General features: G+C 40.2%; 1 protein-coding gene across 3 annotated transcripts in view; it reads right to left on the bottom strand.

The window, feature by feature from the left end:
• LOC126191240 (voltage-dependent calcium channel subunit alpha-2/delta-3) overlaps window positions 1-25,251 on the bottom strand; it is a 792,714-nt gene that overhangs the window by 470,647 nt on the left and 296,816 nt on the right. For all 3 annotated transcript variants that reach the window (XM_049932047.1, XM_049932049.1, XM_049932048.1), the window contains exon 5: window positions 8,627-8,758. In XM_049932047.1, coding sequence (XP_049788004.1) covers window positions 8,627-8,758 — 132 coding nt within the window. The remainder of the gene's footprint in view (window positions 1-8,626; window positions 8,759-25,251) is intronic.

The raw sequence follows: 25,251 nt of genomic DNA on the forward strand, positions 1-25,251 counted from the left end.
AGAAGCTGCACAGTCATCAGTGGTATCTGTTCTTTCGAGAACAGTTACTATCTTCTAAAATACAGCTTCTTCTGCCTGACGCCTTTCTACTAACAAGTATATGACAGAAACAATCCACCAGTGCATCCCTATGATTCAAAGAACCCTCTCCACTCAGCCAGCAGACACTGACTGCTTTACAGAAGCACGATAGTTCACAATTAAAACTGTGACCACCACAACCGCATCACAACTGATGACCCTCCTGTCAGACATAAACTTCGTTGCCTGTGTCCTGCAGATTTAATCAGCTAAAAAGGCTATTCACAAACTTTTACAAGCAGGTATTATTCACCCACCCAACAGACCCTGGGTGTCACAAACTAAACTTGTTCCCAAGAAAGATGGTACAACAAGAATTTGAGGCAACTACAGAGTTATTAACTCTAGAACAATCCATGGTAGTTACCACGTCCCAATCTCCAAGACCTTAGGCATGCATTCACAGGTGCAACAATCTTTAGCACAATCAACTGCAGGCACACATATCTATGATTCTGATGCACCCTGACATTATACAAAAGACTGGTAGCATAGCACCATTTGGACTTTAAGAACACCACTGTATGCCTTATGGTTTAAAGAATGCTGTACAAATGTGGCAGTGGTCCATTGATGCCCACCCCTGCAGCTTCACGCTCTGTTATATGTGTCTTGATGCTATTTTGATTTTCTTGCGTTCCTCAGAGGGACACAGACTTCACCTAGAACAAGTTCTAGCCTTGCTTCAGTGGGGTAATATTACCATCAATGATGCCAAGTCCAGCTAAGTCTGGTAGAAGGAACATTTCTTGGTCACACACTTAATACATCCAGCATTTAGCCAACCACCAAATGATCTTCCTGGAACTTACCATGACTTACATCATTTCCTCAGGATTCTCAATTTTTATCACAGACATGTCCCACATGCTACTGAGCTTCAGTCTCCCCTTACAGATGCCTTATCAGGCAAGGACAAACAGGATAAGAGGAAAATCAACTGGACAGCAGAGATGTCTGAGGCATTCTGTAAAGGAAAGAACAGCTTGGTGCAAGCCATGACTCTCTCTCTTCCTAACCTGTAAGCACACCTCATACTCACCAGTGATGCTAATGACTCTGTGGTAGGTGTGGTACTTTAGCACATTGTTGACAGAGTACCTCAATTGTCTCAGTCTAAATGGTCGGTCTTCAACTGTGAGTTTTTTGCAATATACACAGCTGTCAAAAATTTTTGAGAAGACATCTAAGAATGTTAGGTGACTATATACACTGACCACAAGCCACTGGTTGATGCCTCAACAAATCCCTCCCAAGATACCAGCCCTCAAAGGTAAGCACACTTAAGACCTCATCATACAATATGCTACTGACGTCTGTCATATTCACAGCATAGGTAACATCATCACCGATTATCTGTCCCAACTCTGTGTGGTATTCCTGCAGAACCATTATGAACTGACAGCAGCTGAGCAAGCAAAAGACTCCATCACCACGGATCTTCTCAATGGAACAGTTACAAACCTGCAGACTGAATGTTACACTCAGCTCTCCACAAATATGATACTGCTCTGCAATGTTTTTCAGGACAAACAACGGCCCACAGTTCCACTCACCATGCACTGAGACATGTCTGACAGACTACACAACCTTAGTTACCCAGGCATCAAAGAGCTGGTACGATTAGTGACAGACAGGTTTATGTGGCCCGACACCAAGTGCAACTGCTTTCACTGGACACAGAGTTGACTTGCATGCCAATGTTCAAAAATAAACTGCCATACCCAACCACAATTTGGATGGTTCCCAACTTTCAACCTTCAGTAGAATGTCTCATTTTGCTGAAATAATTCCCCTGCATAACATCACCACTGAAACGGTTGCATGTGCCTTCATGGAAACCTGGATCACTCATTTTGGTGCTCCGGAGTTGGTCACCACTGGTAAGGGCCACCGGAGTTGGGTCTATTCAATGCCCTGTGCCGGCTCTGCATGATTATCAGCACGTGAGCAGCAGTGTATCACATGCAGAGCAATGGCCTTGTAGAAAGGTGGCACAGGACGATGAAGGTGGCCCTAATGTGCCGCACTGGTTCGTGGAAAAGCTCTGCCATAGATTCTCCGCAGCATCCACTCCTTATGTAAAGAAGACTTACGTGGCTCCCTTAGCAAAGGTGGTGTATGGGGAACCACTAAACCTACCAGCCAACTTTCCACAACCTACTACTGATGGCCATCAACAGGACCTAACTGGCACTTGTACTGTGCGCCCCTCAGCACATTTAGAGTACAGTGCGTCCGTCTGCAAATTCAGAAGCTGCACTTGCCACTTCTGGTTCTCAACACAAACCCCCAAGGTATTCACATACAAAGGGCTCTCTACATGTGAATTTGATATGGCAAGGGATGACATGGTTCAGGCAACCCTGTAGCCACCATACACTGGCCCTACGGAAACAAAGAAAGCTTCATCATAGGTTTAAGAGTAGTCGAATCATAGCTGATAAGGAAAAGCTGAACAAAGCGAAAAAGAGCGTAAAGAGAGCAATGAGAGAAGCATTCAACGAATTCGAACATAAAACATTGGCAAACAATCTAAACAAGAACCCTAAAAAGTTTTGGTCATATGTAAAATCGGTAAGCGGATCTAAATCCCCTATTCAGTCACTCGTTGACCACGATGGCACCGAAACAGAGGACGACCGAAGAAAGGCAGAAATACTGAATTCAGTGTTCCGAAACTGTTTCACTGCGGAAAATCGTAACACGGTCCCTGACTTCAGCCGTCGCACGGACGCCAAAATGGAAAATATTGAAATAAACGATATCGGAATTGAAAAACAACTGCTATCACTTAGTAGCGGAAAAGCATCCGGACCAGACGAGATACCCTTAAGATTCTACAGTGATTATGCTAAAGAACTTGCCCCCTTTCTATCAGCAATTTATCGTAGATCGCTGGAAGAACGTAAAGTACCTAGCGACTGGAAGAAAGCGCAGGTCGTTCCCATTTTCAAGAAGGGTCATAAATCAGATGCGAATAATTATAGGCCTATTTCGCTTACGTCAATCTGTTGTAGAATAATGGAACATGTTTTGTGTTCTCGTATTATGACGTTCTTAGATAATACAAATCTCCTTCATCATAACCAACATGGATTCCGCAAACAGAGATCATGTGAAACTCAGATCGCCCTATTTGCCCAAGAAATTCACAGTGCCGTAGACACTGGCGAGCAGATTGATGCCGTATTCCTGGACTTCAGGAAGGCATTTGATACGGTTCCGCACTTACGTTTAATGAAAAAAATACGAGCTTACGGAATATCGGACCAGGTTTGTGATTGGATTCAGGATTTCCTAGAAGAAAGAACACAACATGTCATTCTTAACGGTTCAAAATCTGCAGATGTAGAGGTAATTTCGGGAGTACCGCAAGGAAGCGTGATAGGACCTTTATTGTTTACAATATACATAAATGACTTAGTTGACAACATCGGTAGCTCCGTGAGGCTATTTGCAGATGAAAGAAAGTAGCAACATCAGAAGACTCGTACGTACTCCAGGAAGACCTGCAGAGGATTAACGCATGGTGCGACAGCTGGCAGCTTTCCCTAAACGTAGATAAATGTAATATAATGCGCATACATAGGGGCAGAAATCCATTCCAGTACGATTATGCCATAGGTGGTAAATCATTGGAAGCGGTAACGACCGTAAAATACTTAGGAGTTACTATCCGGAGCGATCTGAAGTGGAATGATCACATAAAACAAATAGTGGGAAAAGCAGGCGCCAGGTTGAGATTCATAGGAAGAATTCTAAGAAAATGTGACTCATCGACGAAAGAAGTAGCTTACAAAACGCTTGTTCGTCCGATTCTTGAGTATTGCTCATCAGTATGGGACCCTTACCAGGTTGGATTAATAGAAGAGATAGACATGATCCAGCGAAAAGCAGCGCGATTCGTCATGGGGACATTTAGTCAGCGCGAGAGCGTTACGGAGATGCTGAACAAGCTCCAGTGGCGGACACTTCAAGAAAGGCGTTACGCAATACGGAGAGGTTTATTATCGAAATTACGAGAGAGCACATTCCGGGAAGAGATGGGCAACATATTACTACCGCCCACATATATCTCGCGTAATGATCACAACGAAAAGATCCGAGAAATTAGAGCAAATACGGAGACTTACAAGCAGTCGTTCTTCCCACGCACAATTCGTGAATGGAACAGGGAAGGGGGGATCAGATAGTGGTACAATAAGTACCCTCCGCCACACACCGTAAGGTGGCTCGCGGAGTATAGATGTAGATGTAGATGTAGATATCAGGTACTCCAATGTAGGGTTCAGACATTTGTTATCTTGCTTCGTGGTAAGGCCAAGACAGTCTCCCTCTCCTGCCTTAAACCCATCTGATGCTCTGGACACAGCACATTGAGGATGACACCTTGGTCAACACTATGGTCAACCAAGTACGTTGCAGCTTCCTTCTCCACCAGCAGAGTCATCTCTCAATGACCAATCTCCTTTTGAACTACCATCTGCATCATCATCCCCAGCTTTGCTGTCCAGGTAACACTATGGCCACCCACTAAATTTGCCACAGCATCTGGCACCATATCACATCTACAATTTAAGCATCAATTACAACAATCACTCAATAAAAGGTCCACCCATGTTTGCTCACACACCAGCCAAAACACAACTGGTCAAGCGCACCTGCGCCTTCACCTCCTCAGCTACCACTGCACTCGGCACTGCGCCTGAACAACATACACAAGACACAGTCCCCTTGAGAAATGATCCAGCCATGTCCACTCGCATGCCAGCACCAGCGTGCACCTTGATGCAACAACCCACAGTGCTTCACATTCCCCGGTGGTAGGCTCTGTGGGAGTGTTGATCTTGACACTGTCTCCAGAAACCCTCCACCACAAGAAGATCTTTGGATGGTGCAGAGAGAGGTTAATGCAAATTGAGAGGCAGCTGCATGTATTTATGCTGGCTAATAAAATTTACTTAGATGCTTTCATTATTATTGGTAGTGATAAATACTGGTTCATACCACAATCTACATACATTATGAACATAATTCTGCTTTTTCATAAAATTTTACACTTGAAAGCAAACCTAAATATCCAGACGTTGTGACAGATGTTCAAAACATTATAAGTGGATTTTTTTTTTGTCTAGGGAAGAATTTGCAACTGTCATTTCTTTCATGTGGAGACCTATCAATAATTGACACTGAGAAGCTCTTTTGAAATTCTATGCACTTCATTATGACAAGCACATACAATTTTTTGCTAACCAGTGCATTGAGATGACAGAGAAACAACAGAAGAAAGTGTTTCTTGCTGCCATAGTTCACTTACATATCACTAGCTGAAAAAGATCCAGTTTGCTTGGTCTCTATTTTCAGTTGTTTTCTGGGAACATTCAAGATCACCTGACAACATCATGAAAAATAAAATTAAAAAAAAAATAAAAATATTAGTTATTTCTTGCTCAGAAATATTCTCAAATGTCAAAAATACAATTAAGTACTCTTAAATCCACTTAATTTTCACCAGAATCGTAATTTGAAATAATGTGTTTGTGGGGGGGGGGGGGGGGGGAGGGGGAGCTTTGTGTGTGTGTGTGTGTGTGTGTGTTTGTGTGTGTGTGTTTGTTTTACTCTTTAGTGAGATCATAACAGAATACTTCAACCACCAAACCATAGTATTCTGCTTTGCACTTCTCATATACTAATGTTCTGTTCACTTGCGAGTGTCATCCTTCATTAACTCTACTTAGTTCATTTCATAATCTTGTTTCTTCAGCAGTTTTTCTATGTCTGCTTGCTGTTTCACCTAATTCTCTTTTGTTACGTTTTGTCCTAGTAATTAAATATTAGGTAAAGTATGTACAGGGATATTTTCAGAAGTGATTTTAAATTAAAATTTGGTATGTCAAGGTCAGATGCATGTTCATACTGCAAAAAATGTTTTTACATAGGGTGTTATGCAGATTCTGCTGAAGGAATTAAAAAAGCTGAAACAGTAAATGCTATTCATGATAGGGCTGAGAAGCCTACAGAATGCTTAATGCTTTATACTGGGAAAAGCAAGACAATGGCTAAGTATGTGAATATAAGTACTCTCCTTTTCACAGTTGAATCATTATTCTGTATTTTATAAGGGATGTTTAAAAAAAATTTTAAAAAATTTAAAAATTTAAAAAAAGCCAGAGTCTGGAATGTACAAACCGGTGACAGGAGGGTAATATCAAAGGCATCTGTAATGAGGTGTGGTTCTGACGAGACCATAGAGGTTCACAGCCCATTGTTAGAGGGCACGCATGCTTGTCACGTGATTATACAGAGCTAGCAGCAGCATGTATCAGTCGTCCAACGCTGCCAGTCGCATCGCAAATAGTGACAAGGAGGTGTCAGCAGAAGAGCAAAGAGGTGTTGTTCATTTTCTGACAGCGGAAGGAGTAGGAGGAGCAGATATTCATCGACAAATGTCACAAGTGTACGGCCAACACTGCATGTCCCTTGCAAGGGTCAAGGTGTGGCACAAGCACTTCAGGGGAGTATGGGTGTCGTTAGCCAATGATGCGTGGTCTGGAGCACCACAATGCATTACCAATGACATCATCCAGCTGGCGGATACACTCATTACCCAGAACCACCAAACGATGGTGAAAGCCATAGCCGCCATGGTCAGATTGAGGGTCAGAAGTGTTCATCCCATAACGAAGGAAGGACTGCACATTTGCAAAGTGTGTGCCAAATGGGTGCCTCCCAGTCTTCAACCACACCAGTAAGCATGTTGAGCCCACTGTCTTGCTCATTTGCAGCACTATGCTCATGAAGGGAATGTGTTCCTGGCAGGAGTGGTGGCCAGAGATGAGTCATAGTGTCATCACTTTGAACCAGAATCAAAACGACAAAGTCTCCAGTCGAAGCATCCAGGGTCACCACCACCAAAAAAAAGCCAAGGCCATCCACACGAGTGCAGTAAAGGTTATGCTGATGTTCCTCTTTGACCAAGATGGCCCCTTTCACTCCCTGTATTTAACCCCTGCCATTCCAGTCAACATTGTCAAAAGCTTTCTCTAAGTCCACAAATGCTAGAAACGTAGGTTTGCCTTTCCTTAATCTATTTTATAAGATAAGTCGTAGGGTCAGTATTGCCTCACGTGTTCCAATATTTCTATGGAATCCAAACTGATCTTCCCCGAGGTCGGCTTCTACTAGTTTTTCCATTCGTCTGTAAAGAATTTGTGTTAGTATTTTGCAGCCGTGACTTATTAAACTGATAGTTTGGTAATTTTCACATCTGTCAACACCTGCTTTCTTTGGGATTGGAATTATTATTTTCTTCTTGAAGTCTGAGGGTATTTTGCCTGTCTCATATATCTTGCTCACCAGATGGTAGAGTTTTGTCAGGACTGGCTCCCCCAAGGCTGTCTGCTTTAGCTAGCAGAAATCTACTAATACCGGTATTTCTGGTCCCTGTTTTTATCATAACCAATGTGGAATCTTCCTACATGTTGGTCAGTGGCCTGGAGATGGTGTTTTACATTATCGAAACTGGTAGCCAAATAAAATAAGTTTGAAAAATGGATGGCTGAAAGGTGTTTAAATTGACATCTCTATCGAAGAGCCGAGTCCCATAACCGCCTATGAAAAGATGGACATACAGAGATCATTTCCCTTTTCCAAAATCTGATTGTCCATAAATACAGTATTTCACTGCTATAGAACATAAATTCCTCGTTAGAGGGCATAGTTTCCTATTATGTGATAGGGGTTTAATCCTTTTATGTATAACATCCAGATGACTGGAATCCAGTCATTGGCAATGCAAAGGACAATGCATTCCTTATATGCATGATGGGACCAGAGAATTTTGTGTATCTTAGCCCATCAGACCAAGGGCTGCATTGACGCTTATTCAAAGTAACTGAGTACATCTGGCTACAAATTCATCTGATGACATTATTACATTGAGGGAAAGAAAAAGTCATAACATCCTGGAACTGCAGATTTGTCAAGGCGTTGGGAAGAAGCTGAAATGTAACAAAGAATACAAATGGAAATCTGGGTTATTGTCAAAAATAATTATTCTGATAGGATGTATTATGGATAAATTGGGTCAAATTGCAGAACAGCTGTGTGTGGTCTGTTTTCAAATGTATGTTCTGGGTTTTTACTGATTAAAACATGTTAGTACTTTAGAGGTACTCACACCATACAGGACGCACATTTACGGTTGTAAACATACTAACAATTTCGATATAATTAATTCTTTGAAAAATTCAGTCACATTATCTGTACCCTGTTCAAGATGTTACTCATTTGCAGACGTTTTATTCAGTTAATGGTTTTAAGTAATTACTCATTCTCACAAAGAGTCTATTTCTTAATGGTGTAAGTAAATAAACTCAACCCAGTGTCACACAGAAGTGACTAAAACATAACTTAAAAATAATTCGAGTACATTGTAGAATGAGCTATTCATTTAAAAATAGTTCTGGTATATTGTAGACTGAGCTATTCTATTTATGTTCAACATGCAGAACTATTAAAGTGAAACATGCTTTCTCCATACCTGGATAGAGCCTCATGAAGCCAAGGGAACTGCCGAAGTACTGCCATGACAGTGACGGATCCATCTGATAATTGCTGATGAAAATAGAGTCCAATTTGTCAGACCACTTCACAGCTCTCAGTAAATCTGGTGCTAAAACAAGTAAATCTTATTTGTCAAATCATTATTACAGCAACAATACACAGCTCAAAATGCTCATAGAGCATCTGATACCTGGTACGAAACATAAATCAGTCAACTGTACATTTGTAAATTTTGTAAATTTGTAATTTGAGTGAAACATGTAATTACATGCATAGCAATTGGTAGTACAATACAACAGTATTCAATCTAATTTTACTTTATAATAGGAACTTAAGAATGTAGTCCAAATTATTTGCATAATAATACTTTAGATTTTAGTTTCTACAGTAGGCTATAGAAGCACTCCTCAATGAGCCACGATTTTGGATGTTTTTTGAATGTCTCTCCAGTTATTACCTTCAGTTCATTTGGCAGTGCATTGAAGTATTTTGCTCCATTAATATTTGGACTGTTTGCAGTTTTTTTTCAGTCTTCTGTATATCATATGGTAATTTTGTACTTGTCTAGTATTGTGATAACGAATTTCTGCATTATGACAGGTATATTTCTTATCTTCTTCAGTTAATACTATTGTTTCAAACATATACATTGAATAGATAGTCAGAATTTTAAATTCTATAAACAATTCCTTACATGATGTTCGAGCATCTTTTTTGCCTAATATTCTCAAAGCTCTTTTCTGGAGTTTAAATACTTGTTCTACATGAGTTTCGGAAGGCGCACCCCACAGTGCAAGACCATATGCTAAAAATGGATGTATTCAATCAAAATACGTCATCCTCATTGTTTGGGTATTGACATATGGAGCTATTCTTCTTAAAACATACAGGCTAGATGATAGCCTTGCACATACGTTGTCAATTTGTTGTGTCCATAGTAGTTTGCTATCTATGCATCTACCTAGGAATTTACACTCGCTGCAGATTTTTCCTACGATATTACTATCTTGAGAATCAATACAGGTTTGCAAATCACCAACATTGAAGGGGATTATATTTGTTTTTTGTAAGTTGACTTTTAGATTGTCAGTTTCAAACTTTTCCTTTGCAATATCTATAAATATTTTTACCTCTATGCCGAGATTAAGAATATCATTTCCCCAACAAAGGCCTGAAGTGTCATCTGCATACATTGTAATGAAGGTATCATTTTTTACTGTCTTTGGGAAGTCATTGACGTAACATATAAAGAGGAAGGGAGCAATTATCGATCTCTGAGGCACACCAAATTTAATACTCCTGACCCTTGATGTATTTTTTAATGTTTCTCCACTATTGTGTGAGATTGAGGTACACTGTCTTCTGTTTTTTAAATATGATGTGATGAGGTGCAATAAACTTATGCCATCTCTGGCCAGTTTTGACAGTACCTTATGATCAACCCTATCAAAAGCCTTTGATAGGTCTAGGAAAACTCCAGCTACTTGCATGCCTTCATCAATTTTGTCAAGAGCTTTCAGCATAAATTGAAGTGTTGCAGTCATGGTGCTACGACCACTTCTGAAACGATGCTGAAAATCTCCCAGAATGTTGTGCTTATTATAATGCTCTAACATATATTTCAGAATTATTTTTTCAATTAACTTGCTAAAACAGAAGTTAAGGCAAGTGGTCAGTAATTTTCTACTAGTTGTTTATCATCTTTTTTGTAGAGAGGTTTAACAAGGCTAATTTTAGTATGTCAGGGAACACTCCTTCTTTTAAGACACTATTTATTAGATGCACCAAGGGATATGCTAGATTGTTTCTGCACTGTTTAAGTAAAAATGGAGAAATTTCATCCCATTCAGTGGATTTTTTGTTTTTACATTCTCTGATGAGCTGCAAAATATCCTTGATTTCAAGTTCATCAAGTTGATTAGCTTCAGAATTATCCTCAGCAAGACTTCCAACAGGTACTTCATCTGTGGTACAAAAGTCAGATTCTATGATATCTATGAAATAGTCATTAAAAATGTTACTGATCTCTTGAGGATTGGTGACATCAATATTGTCATTAGATATCTGTATGTTGATATTACCTTTTAGTTTTGTTTTACTATCTCTTATTTCATTTACTATTGACCAGCAGGTCTTGGAGATACAATCTGAACTTTGTATTTTCGAGTTAATCTTTTCAGCCTTCAATCTTTTGAGTTACTTGCAAAACTACATCCACATCTACATCCATACTTCGCAAGCCACCTGACGGTGTGTGGTGGAGGGTACCTTGAGTACCTCTATCGGCTCTCCCTTCTATTCCAGTCTCATATTGTTCGTGGAAAGAAGGATTGTCAGTATGCCTCTGTGTGGGCTCTAATCTCTATGATTTTATCCTCATGGTCTCTTCACGAGATATACGTAGGAGGGAGCAATATACTGCTTGACTCTTCGGTGAAGGTATGTTCTCGAAACTTCAAGAAAAGCCCATTCCGAGCTACTGAGCGTCTCTACTGCAGAGTCTTCCACTGGAGTTTATCTATCATCTCCGTAACGCTTTTGCGATTACTAAACAATCCTGTAACGAAGATTCGCTGCTCTCCGTTGGATCTTCTCTATCTCTTCTATCAACGCTACCTGGTAGGGATCCCACACTGCTGAGCAGTATTCAAGCAGTGGGCGAACTAGCATACTGTAACCTACTTCCTTTGTTTTCAGATTGCATTTCCTTAGGATTCTTCCAATGAATCTCAGTCTGGCATCTGCTTTACCGACGATCAACTTTATATGATCATTCCATTTTAAATCACTCCTAATGCCTACTCCCAGATAATTTATGGAATTAACTGCTTCCAGTTGCTGACCTGCTATATTGTAGCTAAATGGTAAGGGATCTTTCTTTCTATGTATTCGCAGCACATTACACTTGTCTACATTGAGATTCAATTGCCATTCCCTGCACCATGCGTCAATTCGTTGCAGGTCCTCCTGCATTTCAGTACAATTTTCCATTATTACAACCTCTCGATATACCACAGCATCATCCGCAAAAAGCCTCAGTGAACTTCCAATGTCATCCACAAGGTCATTTATGTATAATGTGAATAGCAATGGTCCTATGACATTCCCCTGCGGCACACCTGAAATCACTCTTACTTCGGAAGACTTCTCTCCATTCAGAATGAAATGCTGCGTTCTGTTATCTAGGAACTCTTCAATCCAATCACACAATTGGTCTGATAGTCCATATGCTCTTACTTTGTTCATTAAATGACTGTGGGGAACTGTATCAAACGCCTTGCGGAAGTCAAGAAACATGGCATCTACCTGGGAACCCGTGTCTATGGCTCTCTGAGTCTCATGGACGAATAGCGCGAGCTGGGTTTCACACGATCATCTTTTTTGAAACCCATGCTGATTCCTACAGAGTAGATTTCCAGTCTCCAGAAAAGTCACTATACTCGAACATAATACGTGTTCCAAAATTCTACAACTGATCGACGTTAGAGATATAGGTCTATAGTTCTGCACATCTGTTCGATGTCCCTTCTTGAAAACGGGGATGACCTGTGCACTTTTCCAATCCTTTGGAATGCTATGCTCTTCTACAGACCTACGGTACACCACTGCAAGAAGTGGGCAAGTTCCTTCACGTACTCTGTGTAAAATCGAACTGGTATCCCATCAGGTCTAGTGGCCTTTCCTCTTTTGAGCAATTTTAATTGTTTCTCTATCCCTCTGTCGTGTATTTCAATATCTACCATTTTTTCATCTGTGTGACAATCTAGAGAAGGAACTACAGTTCAGTCTTCCTCTGTGAAACAGCTTTGGAAAAAGACATTTCATATTTCGGCCTTCAGTCTGTCATCCTCTGTTTCAGTGCTATTTTGGTCACAGAGTGTCTGGACATTTTGTTTTGATCCACCTACCACTTTGACATAAGACAAAAATTTCTTAGGATATTCTGCCACGTCAGTACATACAACTTTACTTTTGAATTCATTGAATGCCTCTTGCATAGCCCTCCTCACACTACATTTCGCTTCGCATAATTTTTGTTTGTCTGGTACTTGTATTGTTTGTATTTATCCCTGTGCTCATTGATTTTGGTCTCTCTTTGTATCATATACATTTCTTTCATTTTTTCTTTCAGTTCTTTGGTGGTATTATCAAATTCCACGGGGCTCGACTGTCTTGCCTTATTCTTATTAATATTTATCTTTCTGATGGGAATAGTATTATTTAGATGATAAGATAATGTACCTACAAAGGTATCCCATTTATTATTCACTCCTTCAGCTTGAAATACTAAATGCCAAGATTCATGACCAAGGCTCTCTCTCAGTTTGGCAATGTTGATAACAGAGAGATTCCTATTGTATTCATAAGTTTTCTTTGGTTTTATACAAGGATCTCCCTTTAGTACTAATAGCTGGCCTAGATGGTCAGAGATGTGACCATTTACAACAGCAGCTGTGGCAATATTTTCACAATTAGTAATAACATGGTCTATAGAGCTTATACTAGTTGGAGTGATTCTAGTGGGTATGTCTCCCAACAGATCTTTTGCACCATAAGAATAGATACAGTCTTTGAAGCATTTCCTTTTTTGGGAATCTTGTAACGTGTTGACATTAATATCCCCTAATAATATAACATTTATATGCTCTTGCTTGGACATTAATTTACATAATACTGTACATGTAAATTAAAAGCGCTGTGCCACATCATACAAAAGGAAACCAATAAAAGTAAGAAACAAATGAGCATATTGTCTTTTTCACACAAACAGCTGAAAATTTAATTCAAATGAACTCCACCGTGAATTAACAGCAAGCGAATACGTGAACTTTAGTACATTCACATATAAACATGTTTGTCTTGCTTTGGAAACACTAGATTTAAGTGGCATCCAATGCCCTCTAGTACACTACACTGCATATGATCTAATGGACTAAATAAATAGATAAACACATTTTTCTACAATAAATGTAAGTGTGAAATGGTGAATGTGGAAATACTACTGCTGGGTGAGTTTAAAGGTTACTCATACCAAGAACATGTATGCAATTATTGCCATCCCACATGATTTCTAATATCCCACACCACCATCAAATGATCAGTGATGCATTCCAAAGCACAAAGTTGTTAGAAATCTACCTTGAACAGGGAGATCAGAAATCAAGAAAGAATTTTGGAATGCTGCACTAGCCAAAGTCTATGTCACTGGAGGAACTGTATGGAGTTGAAAGCTCTTCAATCAGCTGTTCTCGATTTCCCAAACATCAACAAATTCCATCCACTTAGTCAGTAAATTTTGCATCCCCTACAAGATTATGATACCAACTGTAGGCTGCAAATGAAGTTTGATTCTTACATACTACTAACTTTCTATTCTGAATGTTGTTTTCTGAAGAGTGTAATTTGTATATCAACAAATACACTTCGCATTAGTAGTCCAATTGTTCCTCCACTGACAAAAACTTTGCAAACAGCAAAATACCCAGCTAATTATGGAGTAGTATGGGATGTAAAGCCATTATGACACTGGTTCATACTCTTTCAGGAGCTATAAAGAGTATAAACTCCATGACAATGATGGGCATTTCTGTAAAATCCCAGCAGTTTAAATCCAGTCTTGCACAGTACCATCAATGAATACACCACCATAGAGAGGTTTCAGTTTTAAGGAACTAAATAACATCCAATACAAACCAATAAAACTGGCCATAAGTGATTTCAATTGCCACAGTTTATCACTGGAGCTAAAGGACAAGACTAGAGATCTTGTAGATTGGCTTGAAACATCATGCATGCCATGAAGAACAAACTCTTTGTATGTCAACATGTAGCATACACAAAAAGAGGGATATTTTACACAGAACCAATCTTTCACACTCAGCACTGACCTATCATCTGTGCTGTGATGACAAAGACAGTTTCATTCAAAAAATATTTTAATTTTAAGACAGCAAACTGGAAAAATTTCATAGATGATCCACATAGTGAAACAGCTGTTCCAGAAAAGTATCATCAGTTTTTTGACTTAATGAAAACCATCTCAGGAAGACAATCCCTAGCTGCTACAGAACTACATATGCTTCATGACTTTATAAAGAATCAAAGGCAAAGCTGGAGAAGTTCGAAACTGTTATTCACTGTAGTCCCCTTCCCTGAAGAAACAATTCAGAAGGGCAAACAAATGACGTACTATATATACCGAGGAAGAGAAAGAAGAAACAGAATAGGCATCACAAAGGAATTAACTGAATGGGACAAAAATTGGTAGATGTAGGTTACATGTACAGAAAAACAAATGATTACAATTTCAGAGAAATTGGATGATTTACTCAAGAGAAAGAGCTTCACAAATGAGCAAGTCAATAATGCATTGGTCCACTTCTGGCCCTTATGCAAGTCTGGCACTGATTGAGAGTGTTGATGGACATCCTTCTGAGGGATATTACGCCAAATTTTGTCCATCTGGTGCATTAGGTCATCAAGATCCTGAGCTGGTTGGAGAGCATTGCCCATAATGTTCCAAACATTCTCAATCAAGGAAGGGATCTGATGACCTTGCTGCTGAAGGTAGGGTTAGGCAAGCAAGGAGAGAACAGTAGAAACTCTTGCTACGTGCAAGCAGGCATTATCTTGCATAAATGTAAGCCCAGGATGGCTTGCCATGAAGGGCAACAAAGTGGGGAATAGAATATCAACATACTGCCATTCTGTAAGGGTGTTGTGGATGAAAATGGATGGAGAGAGGGAGGGAGGAAGGGAGGGAGGGAGGGAGGGAGGGAGGGAGCATGTACATAAGTTAACAGAGTCACATGGGGCCAGCAGCCAGTGGCTCAATTCCTCCCCTTCAGCAAGCGAGTCGTAATCTGCTAGTGTTGCAGTACATTAATAAATATAATTGCTAACTCAACACATTCTTCATGATCTTCAAAGGTTAATTTGTTAATTTCCGTAAGAGCATTAAAACAGTTACTCGCAGTATCAAGCAACTTGGGTGGCTGGCAAATGGGATTAGGCGATTGTGTAGAACAAAGAGGGAATTACATCAAAATGTTAGAAACAGTCACAATTAAGATAGAACAGGCCATTACAAACAGTACTGTAAGATGCTTAAAACTGTCAATATGAAGACAAAAATCATGTGGTATGCACATGGAATAGCCAGTCCCCAGGATAAAATTAAAACAATTTGATCAGGCCTGAGTCTGGTCATCAGCAGAAAGTTGAAAATGTAAAGTCAATAAGAAGCAAAAATGTTTCTGTAGCTGGTAGGTCACACACATATATACAGTATTTAAAAATCACTTTCTCAATGTAGCAGCTGAATTAAATAAAAAACTTAGTTTCTACAGGAAACCATAAAACTCTCTTAGAAAATAGCTTTCCATGACTGATATCTGAAACACGCCTCCTCAATATGAATAAGGCAGGTCTTCTTTGATTTAACTTTAGCATTTTATTATGTTGAACACAAAATATTATTGCAGAAGTTGGACCATTATGGAATAATACGAATAGCTCACAACTGGTTCCTCTCCTATTTTAAGAAGAGGCATCAAAATGTCATTCTCCACAGTAATGAGAATAGCTATGAAATGGCATCTGATTTGGGTGTAGTAAAGTGGAGGGTAACTCAGAGGTCAGTGCTCAGACCCCTACTGTTCCTTACACATATAAATGACATGCCTTCTAATACGACAGGTGATTCTAAAATACTTCTGCTTGCTCTTGACACTAGCTTCATAGAGAACGATGCTATGTGCAACATAGGCAATGTATCACATAGTGCAGTTCAAGAGCTAAGTTCATGGCTTGTAGAAAATAAATTGATGCTAGATCACACTACGGCTCAGTTCTTACAGTTTCTAACTTACAATTCACCTAAAACTGACATTTTGATTACACACAGTGGGTGTGAGATGAGCGAGTCTGAAATATCCAAATTCCTAGGTGTTCCGATAGATGAGAAGCTGTTATGGAAATACCATTTTCCGGATCTTGTTCAAAAACTGAATGCTGTTGTATTTGCCATTAGAACAGTGTCTGCAATAAATGATAGTCCACCATGAACACTAGCCCGCTTTGCTTAATTTCGTTCACTTATGACACAGAATTATATTCTGGGGTAACTCCCCATATACAAACAGTATTTTTGTCTCAGAAATGCACAGTTTGAACAATATATAGTGTAAGTTCATGAACCTCTTGCCAACCACCATTCAGGAGTCTGAGAATTCTGACACTGGCTTCTCAATTAGATTTTCTTTAATGCCATCTGTTGTTAACAATATGAGCTAAAAAACTAAACTCTGCCCCAACAGGCTACGAGGGCCCAATGGTAGCGATTGGCCACTGTGTCATCCTCAGCCCATAGGTATCACTGGTTGTGGATATGGAATGGCATCTGGTCGGTACACTGCTCTCCTGGCCATATGTCAGCCATGACCGGAACAGCGACTTCTCACAGTCAAGCAGCTCCTCAGTCTGCCTCACAAGGCCTGAGTGAACCCCACTTGCCAACAGCACTCGGCAGACCAGATGGTTGCCCATCCAAGCGTTAGCCCAGCCCGACGGCACGTAACTTTGGTGATCTGATGGGAACCAATGTTACCACAGCAGCAAAGGCAACAGTATGAGCTTAACCCCAAGAATCATCAATTTTCACTCAGTTAACACTCCACAGAAATCCAATCTGCATTTGGATTACACCTCCTTGACTCTTTTACAGAAAGGCATACTGTATTTTTGTTGAAACCATTTTCATTAAGTTACCACAAGAATTAAAAAATCTTAGCATTTATCTTCAAACTTTTAAGTCTAAACTGAAGAACTTCCTTGTGGCTCCCTCCTCCTATTGTGTCAGTGAGTCCCTCGAAAAAATTTAAGCAAATTCCTCAGCTAGATGGTTGATTATGCTAATATACACTCAGCAGCTTGTTGTCTGCAATTGATTCGTGTAAATTTTATTTTATTTATTATTTCCTTTTCTGGTGCTAATTTCATGTACTGACTCCACCCATGACCAAGGAGACTTGCTCCTCAGTTTGGACCTACAGAACAGGTGCGTGTGCGTGTGCGTGTGTGTGTGTAAAAAATAACATTTGTAACGTAATTATACGAGGGCTATCCACAAAGTACATTACGTTTTGGAATTAAAAATAAATAAAGTATTGGAAATTTTTTTTATTATATACAGACGAAAGCCACACTTAAATACTACTTTTCTACATTGTTGCCATTTAAATTAAGGCACTTATCGTAGCGATGGACGAGCTTGGAAATTCCTTCGTCATAAAATTCGGCTGCCTGCACCTTCAACCATGTGGTTACCTCTTTTGGGACAGAAAAGGTGTGATTTTTGTGGATTTCCTGGAAAGAGGCACTACAATAAACTCTCAAAGGTATTGCCAAACTCTGCACAACCTCAAAAGAGCAATACAAAACAAGCGCAGGGGAAAGTTGGGCTCAAAGATCTTGCCGATTCACGACAATGCCCGGGCCCACACGGCAAATGCCACTCGTGAAGTTCTCGAATTTTTTAAGTGGGAGTTGTTTCCTCATCTGCCGTACAGTCCCGACCTGGCACCGAGCGACTTCCACTTATTTCCAGGAATGAAGAAATGGTTGGCTATGCAGCGTTTTGATGACAATGCACAGCTTCAAGAAGAGGTAACCACGTGGTTGTAGGCACAGGCGGCCGAATTTTACGACGAAGGAATTTCCAAGCTCATCCGTCGCTATGATAAGTGCCTTAATTTAAATGGCACCTATGTAGAAAAGTAGTATTTAAGTGTGGCTTTCATCTGTATATAATAAAAAAAATTTCCAATACTTTATTTATTTTTAATTCCGAAATGTAATGTACTTTGTGGATAGCCCGCATAGTAGGAAAGTTCTGGTAAAATGTAAATACTCAAGGAGTGAAGGAGACCACTCAGTGAAAAGCATAAGTGTTGACTCGTTGACAAGGTATCTGTGCGCGCGCACCCACCCACCCACCCACCCACCCACCCACACACACACACACACACACACACACACACACACACACACACACACAAGATGCACAATACCGCTGTTCAGCGGGTGGATGTGGGGGACTTGGGTCATTAGAGAGAGAGAAACATGAGGCAGGAAGTAGGTTTGGTGGTGGGTAGCTAGTGATTGGACGGGATGCAGCCTGTTTGCTAGCTAGGAATGTGGGAGGATGGGATGGCAAGTGCAAGGGCAAGGCATGCAATGCACAAGTGTCAAAGCCAGTTGGGAGAGGTGCACAATGAAGATGACATGGAGATACGAATTGGGAGGGGGTTGATATGACAGAGGGAGGTAAACTGTTGATTGGAGGTTGTGGGAATCGTGAGCTAATGAAGGCTGAGGGCAGAAGGGTCATGGGAATGAAGGATTGTAACAAGGACATCACCTATTTGCGTGGTTCAGAAAAGCTGGTGGTGGAGGGAAGGACACAGATGCAAACAGCTTTTTTGAAGTATGCAGGTGGGCATTATCCTTGCAACATTTCCTTCTCTCCTGTAACCCTCCTGGCCTCAATCTCTCTTAACCCACTGTCCCCACAACCCTCAACCAACAATTTCTGCTTCCTCTGCTCCACCATCCTTGCCAAATTCACATTTGCACATCACCTACATTGTGCGCCACTCTCCACCGGCTCTGATACCTGTGCATCACATGCCTAGCCAATATACCTGCCACCCCTCCCTCTAGCCAGCAAAGCAAGTGCCTCCCTCCCAGTCACTAGCTACCCACCCACATCCCCTCTTCCCACCTCTCTTCCTCTACCAACCCTACCCCACACAACTCCTTCCCCCCACCAGCCCCATCCCAACCCACCTGCAGAACGGCAATTCTGGCATTGTGCGTCCAGCCGTCACTATGTACGGGTACAGGCATATGAGTGTGTGTGTGTGTGTGTGTGTGTGTGTGTGTGTGTGTGTGTGTGTGTGTGTGTGTGCGCGCGCGCGCGCGCGCGCGCGCAGTAGTAGTAGTAGTAGTAGTAGTAGCAGCAGCAGCAGCAGCAGCAGCTTGAAAAAGGATCCGTTCCAAAAGTTAGCAGGTTTTCTTTGTGCCCCTGCCGTTGACTCACTGCATCTGCTTTTCAGTGAGCAGTCTCATTCACTCCTTAAGTATTTACAAATTAGTAACATAGACATGAAGCATAAGCCATGTAAACTCCTGAAAAACCTCCGTGATGACCATTACAGAGTTTCTGCTGAAGTGACCAATGTAACCTGCAACCAACTACCTCATCACCAGCTGCTAAATGGAAATTTCCAAAGGAAGGTCTGAAAAGGCAAAGCTACATAGATATGTTGAAGAGAATGACTATCCTGTTTGCCCTTACACTTTAGAGAAACTGGAGGCTGCCATGAAATGCTTGAAGAATAACTCAGTTGCACGCCTAGATGACCCATGGACCCAAGGGTGAAACAAGTAAAGAGATTTGAATGAAGAACTGAAAAGGGGATCTTAAATCTACATAATAAACAACTGTGTTTTAACATTACAATTACTCAAAATCTGCCATAAGGCCAAAGACGTAGCTTATTGAAATCTGAAGTCCCTGACAGACCACCAAGAATTTTTAATCAGTCCCATTTCTATATCATCTCTACAAATTGTTAGGAAGAAATATCAGCAAAACATCAAGATATGTAGTGTGGTCCCTCATTGAACACCACACAAGGATTTCACCCAGGAAGATCATTGTGTAGCCAGATCCTTAACCTGACTCAATATCTACACACTGGTTATGAAGGGAGTATATTTAGATACGAAGCCAAGATAGATACGAAGCCCACACCTACTACAGTAGTAAAAGTTTATATGCCAACTAGCTATGCAGATGACGAAGAAATTGATGAAATGTATGATGAAATAAAAGAAATTATTCAGATAGTGAAGGGAGACGAAAATTTAATAGTCATGGGTGACTGGAATTCGAGTGTAGGAAAAGGGAGAGAAGGAAACGTAGTAGGTGAATATGGATTGGGGCTAAGAAATGAAAGAGGTAGAATTTTGCACAGAGCACAACTTAATCATAGCTAACACTTGGTTTAAGAATCATGATAGAAGGTTGTATACATGGAAGAACCCTGGAGATACCAAAAGGTATCAGATAGATTATATAATGGTAAGACAGAGATTTAGGAACCAGGTTTTAAATTGTAAGACATTTCCAGGGGCAGATGTGGACTGACCACAATCTATTGGTTATGACCTGTAGATTCAAACTGAAGAAACTGCAAAAAGGTGGGAATTTAAGGAGATGGGACCTGGATAAACTGAAAGAACCAGAGGTTGTACAGAGTTTCAGGGACAGCAAAAGGGAACAATTGACAGGAATGGGGGAAAGAAATACAGTAGAAGAAGAATGGGTAGCTTTGAGGGATGAAGTAGTGAAGGCAGCAGAGGATCTAGTAGGTAAAAAGACGAGGGCTAGTAGAAATCCTTGGGTAACAGAAGAAATACTGAATTTAATTGATGAAAGGAGAAAATATAAAAATGCAGTAAGTGAAGCAGGCAAAAAGGAATACAAACGTCTCAAAAATGAGATCGACAGGAAGTGCAAAATGGCTGAGCAGGGATGGCTAGAGGACAAATGTAAGGATGTAGAGGCTTATCTCACTAGGGGTAAGATAGATACTGCCTACAGGAAAATTAAAGAGACCTTTGGAGATAAGAGAACCACTTGTATGAACATCAAGAGCTCAGATGGAAACCCAGTTCTAAGCAAAGAAGGGAAAGCAGAAAGGTGGAAGGAGTATATAGAGGGTCTATACAAGGGCGATGAACTTGAGGACAATATTATGGAAATGGAAGAGGATGTAGATGAAGATGAAATGCGAGATACGATACTGCGTGAAGAGTTTGACAGAGCACTGAAAGACCTGAGTCGAAACAAGGCCCCTGGAGTAGACAACATTCCATTGGAACTACTGACGGCCTTGGGAGAGCCAGTCCTGACAAAACTCTACCATCTGGTGAGCAAGATGTATGAAACAGGCGAAATACCCTCAGACTTCAAGAAGAATATAATAATTCCAATCCCAAAGAAATCAGGTGTTGACAGATGTGAAAATTACCGAACAATCAGTTTAATAAGCCACAGCTGCAAAATACTAACACGAATTCTTTACAGACGAATGGAAAAACTGGTAGAAGCCGACCTCGGGGAAGATCAGTTTGGATTCCGTAGAAATACTGGAACACGTGAGGCAATACTGACCTTACGACTTATCTTAGAAGAAAGATTAAGGAAAGGCAAACCTACGTTTCTAGCATTTGTAGACTTAGAGAAAGCTTTTGACAATGTTGACTGGAATACTCTCTTTCAAATTCTAAAGGTGGCAGGGGTAAAATACAGGGAGCGAAAGGCTATTTACAATTTCTACAGAAACCAGATGGCAGTTATAAGAGTCGAGGGACATGAAAGGGAAGCAGTGGTTAAGAAGGGAGTAAGACAGGGTTGTAGCCTCTCCCCGATGTTATTCAATCTGTATATTGAGCAAGCAGTAAAGGAAACAAAAGAAAAATTCGGAGTAGGTATTAAAATCCATGGAGAAGAAATAAAAACTTTGAGGTTCGCCGATGACATTGTAATTCTGTCAGAGACGGCAAAGGACTTGGAAGAGCAGTTGAACGGAATGGATGGTGTCTTGAAGGGAGGATATAAGATGAACATCAACAAAAGCAAAACGAGGATAATGGAATGTAGTTGAATTAAGTCGGGTGATGTTGAGGGTATTAGATTAGGAAATGAGACACTTAAAGTAGTAAAGGAGTTTTGCTATTTGGGAAGCAAATTAACTGATGATGGTCGAAGTAGAGAGGATATAAAATGTAGACCGGCAATGGCAAGGAAAACATTTATGAAGAAGAGAAATTTGTTAACATCGAGTATAGATTTAAGTGTCAGGAAGTCAGTTTTGAAAGTATTTATATGAAGTGTAGCCATGTATGGAAGCGAAACATGGACGGTAAATAGTTTGGACAAGAAGAGAATAGAAGCTATCGAAATGTGGTGCTACAGAAGAATGCTGAAGATTAGATGGGTAGATCACATAACTAATGAGGAAGTATTGAATAGGATTGGGGAGAAGAGAAGTTTGTGGCACAACTTGACCAGAAGAAGGGATCGGTTGGTAGGACATGTTCTGAGGCATCAAGGGATCACCAATTTAGTATTGGAGGGCAGCGCGGAGGGTAAACATCATAGGGGGAGACCAAGAGATGAATACACTAAGCAGATTCAGAAGGATGTAGGTTGCAGTAGGTACTGGGAGATGAAGAAGCTTGCACAGGATAGAGTAGCATGGAGAGCTGCATCAAACCAGTCTCAGGACTGAAGACCATAACAACAACACATATTCAGGATGTATATGTGGACAAGGAAAAAAAATTCACGGGTTTTTCCTGTATTTCCCAGTTAAAAATACACTTTCTCCCGGATGAAAATACACTTTTTCCATGTTAAGTAATAGTATTCTTTTCCCCAGAACTGTAAAATTTATGAATCCTTTCAATGCTTGTTGTTTTATACACCTGCGTTGAATTTCCCGGCACTTTAGAAAACGAAAGTCAGGGGAAAAAAACAAGTTTTGGTAAGATGTCTGATGTGCAGCAACATGTACACTGCATATTTTTGTATTACGAAAGTATAAATTCTAATACCACCAAACACCGCATGTTACTTTCCGAAGGATTGAAATCGAGATAGCGATGCGCTTTTGTAAGCCAGTCATAGCTCATGTCAAGCAATCTCGCCAGCCGATGTCAGCGGATATTCAGAGCACAGGACACATGATGTAGTCAGCCAATAGCAACATCACTGTTAAGTAGCGCGAACACACAAATAGGAAAAGGTAATGGTTTAAATTAATGTACATAGTGTTTCTACAAGAAAAGAAAAGCTTTCACGTATAATATTGAGATTAATAAGCTACAGGAGAAGCTAAGCTTTCACACATAATGTTGATCTTTTTTGCGCACACAAACGTGCCAGTAAAATTATTAACAACGACATAAACGTCTGACCTTCTGGGCTCGAAAATATTCTAAATGGTCGTCCTCAAAGATTTGAAGTTTGCATGAGAGTCAAACGTTCCGATTTAAGAAATTCATCGGACATTCGTGCACAGAGTTCATCTTGTGTAAAAGGAAATTTAATTTACTTGAAAGTATCGCTTTTCAAACCACCATTCGGAATATTTTCCCATGACCTGTTAGAAATAGATTAGTTTCAGCAGTTGCGCCAGATGACGGGCGTCGCCGCGCTTGCGCAGCTATGATGACACAGGAAGCCCGGACGTTTGTACGTGTAAAACATTAAAAGATCTTACATTATGTCATAAAAGAAACAAGACATCAGACTATATTTCAACAGCATGGGATTTTTGTGTACCAGACTAAAATGCAGAATTCGGCTTAAAGTGCACATACGTATGTTCAGATTCAGATGTACATTTTCTTGGAGTACCAGTACTGCAATATCTCATGTCTGGTTCTTTATTATGGAATACCACATGTGCTAGAAGATGAAAACGAGAACTTGAAATGTAGCGAACAGTTGAAACTAATCAATAGTGTGAAATTAAACACTTCGTTTCAAATAAATTGACTGTCTCAGCAGAAAAGATTAATAAAAGTCAAATTTCTTTAACAAACCAACAAAAATAACTTCATTGTTCTCCAAGGCAATTAACGCTTGACTGTCAGAAAGTTGGAAACAAAATAAAATCTGAAACGAATAACATATTTTAGCCTTCCATAATTATGTGAATGTATTTTAATTCACCTGATAGCTCCCAGCCACAGAAATCCGTTTTGCTTTCATTTGACGTGAGAGCAATAAACGAAGAGGAAACAGCAAAATCACTTAACGTAAACACGGGTCACGTGGAGACTACCCCCTGCAAACAACAACTCAGACTGCTCTGCAAATCGGGTCCGGATCTACGATATTTCCGAACCGGGGCAATATTAGATAGTGCCGTTCCCTCTCCATCGAGCATTAGAGATAGCACGTCAAAAATTTAAAAAATCGACTTTTCAAAAATATCTTCATTTTGTAGTGCACATCTTTCTGATGAGTCTGAAACATAAAACATATATGATCGAGGGAACGTAAGACATTTTATTTCATCTTAAGTATGCCAAAGTACAGCGCCACGTCTCTTCACACAGCATTCTTCCATCACACGTCTCTGTATTTCGCTCTGTAAAATTCAAATGTGTAATATTTTGTAACGGGTGCCATCAAACTATATTCAGGCCAGTGGAATTTAAAATGTCCTGTGGTGCTTCTCCTGCTCTCAGTCGGCTGGTTTGACATCCTGCTCCTCTTAAAAAAATCTCGCAGTTAATAGTGGATGGGATTATTCGTAACCTGGAGAACAAGCATTCTTCAGAAAATTTGCAGTCTTTACTGCCTATTAGCTAATAACTTGCTGTTTCGAGTGACATAAAACTAAATATAGGATACATAAAACGAGTAAAAACAAGAGACAAGCAAGACAGTACACATTTCCTCAATCCTTAAGTCCTAGCATTTTTTTCTCTCTAACCTTGCCACAGCTTTATATGGCG

The sequence above is a fragment of the Schistocerca cancellata genome, chromosome 6 (genome assembly GCF_023864275.1).
Source record: "Schistocerca cancellata isolate TAMUIC-IGC-003103 chromosome 6, iqSchCanc2.1, whole genome shotgun sequence".
Lineage (NCBI taxonomy): Eukaryota > Metazoa > Arthropoda > Insecta > Orthoptera > Acrididae > Schistocerca > Schistocerca cancellata.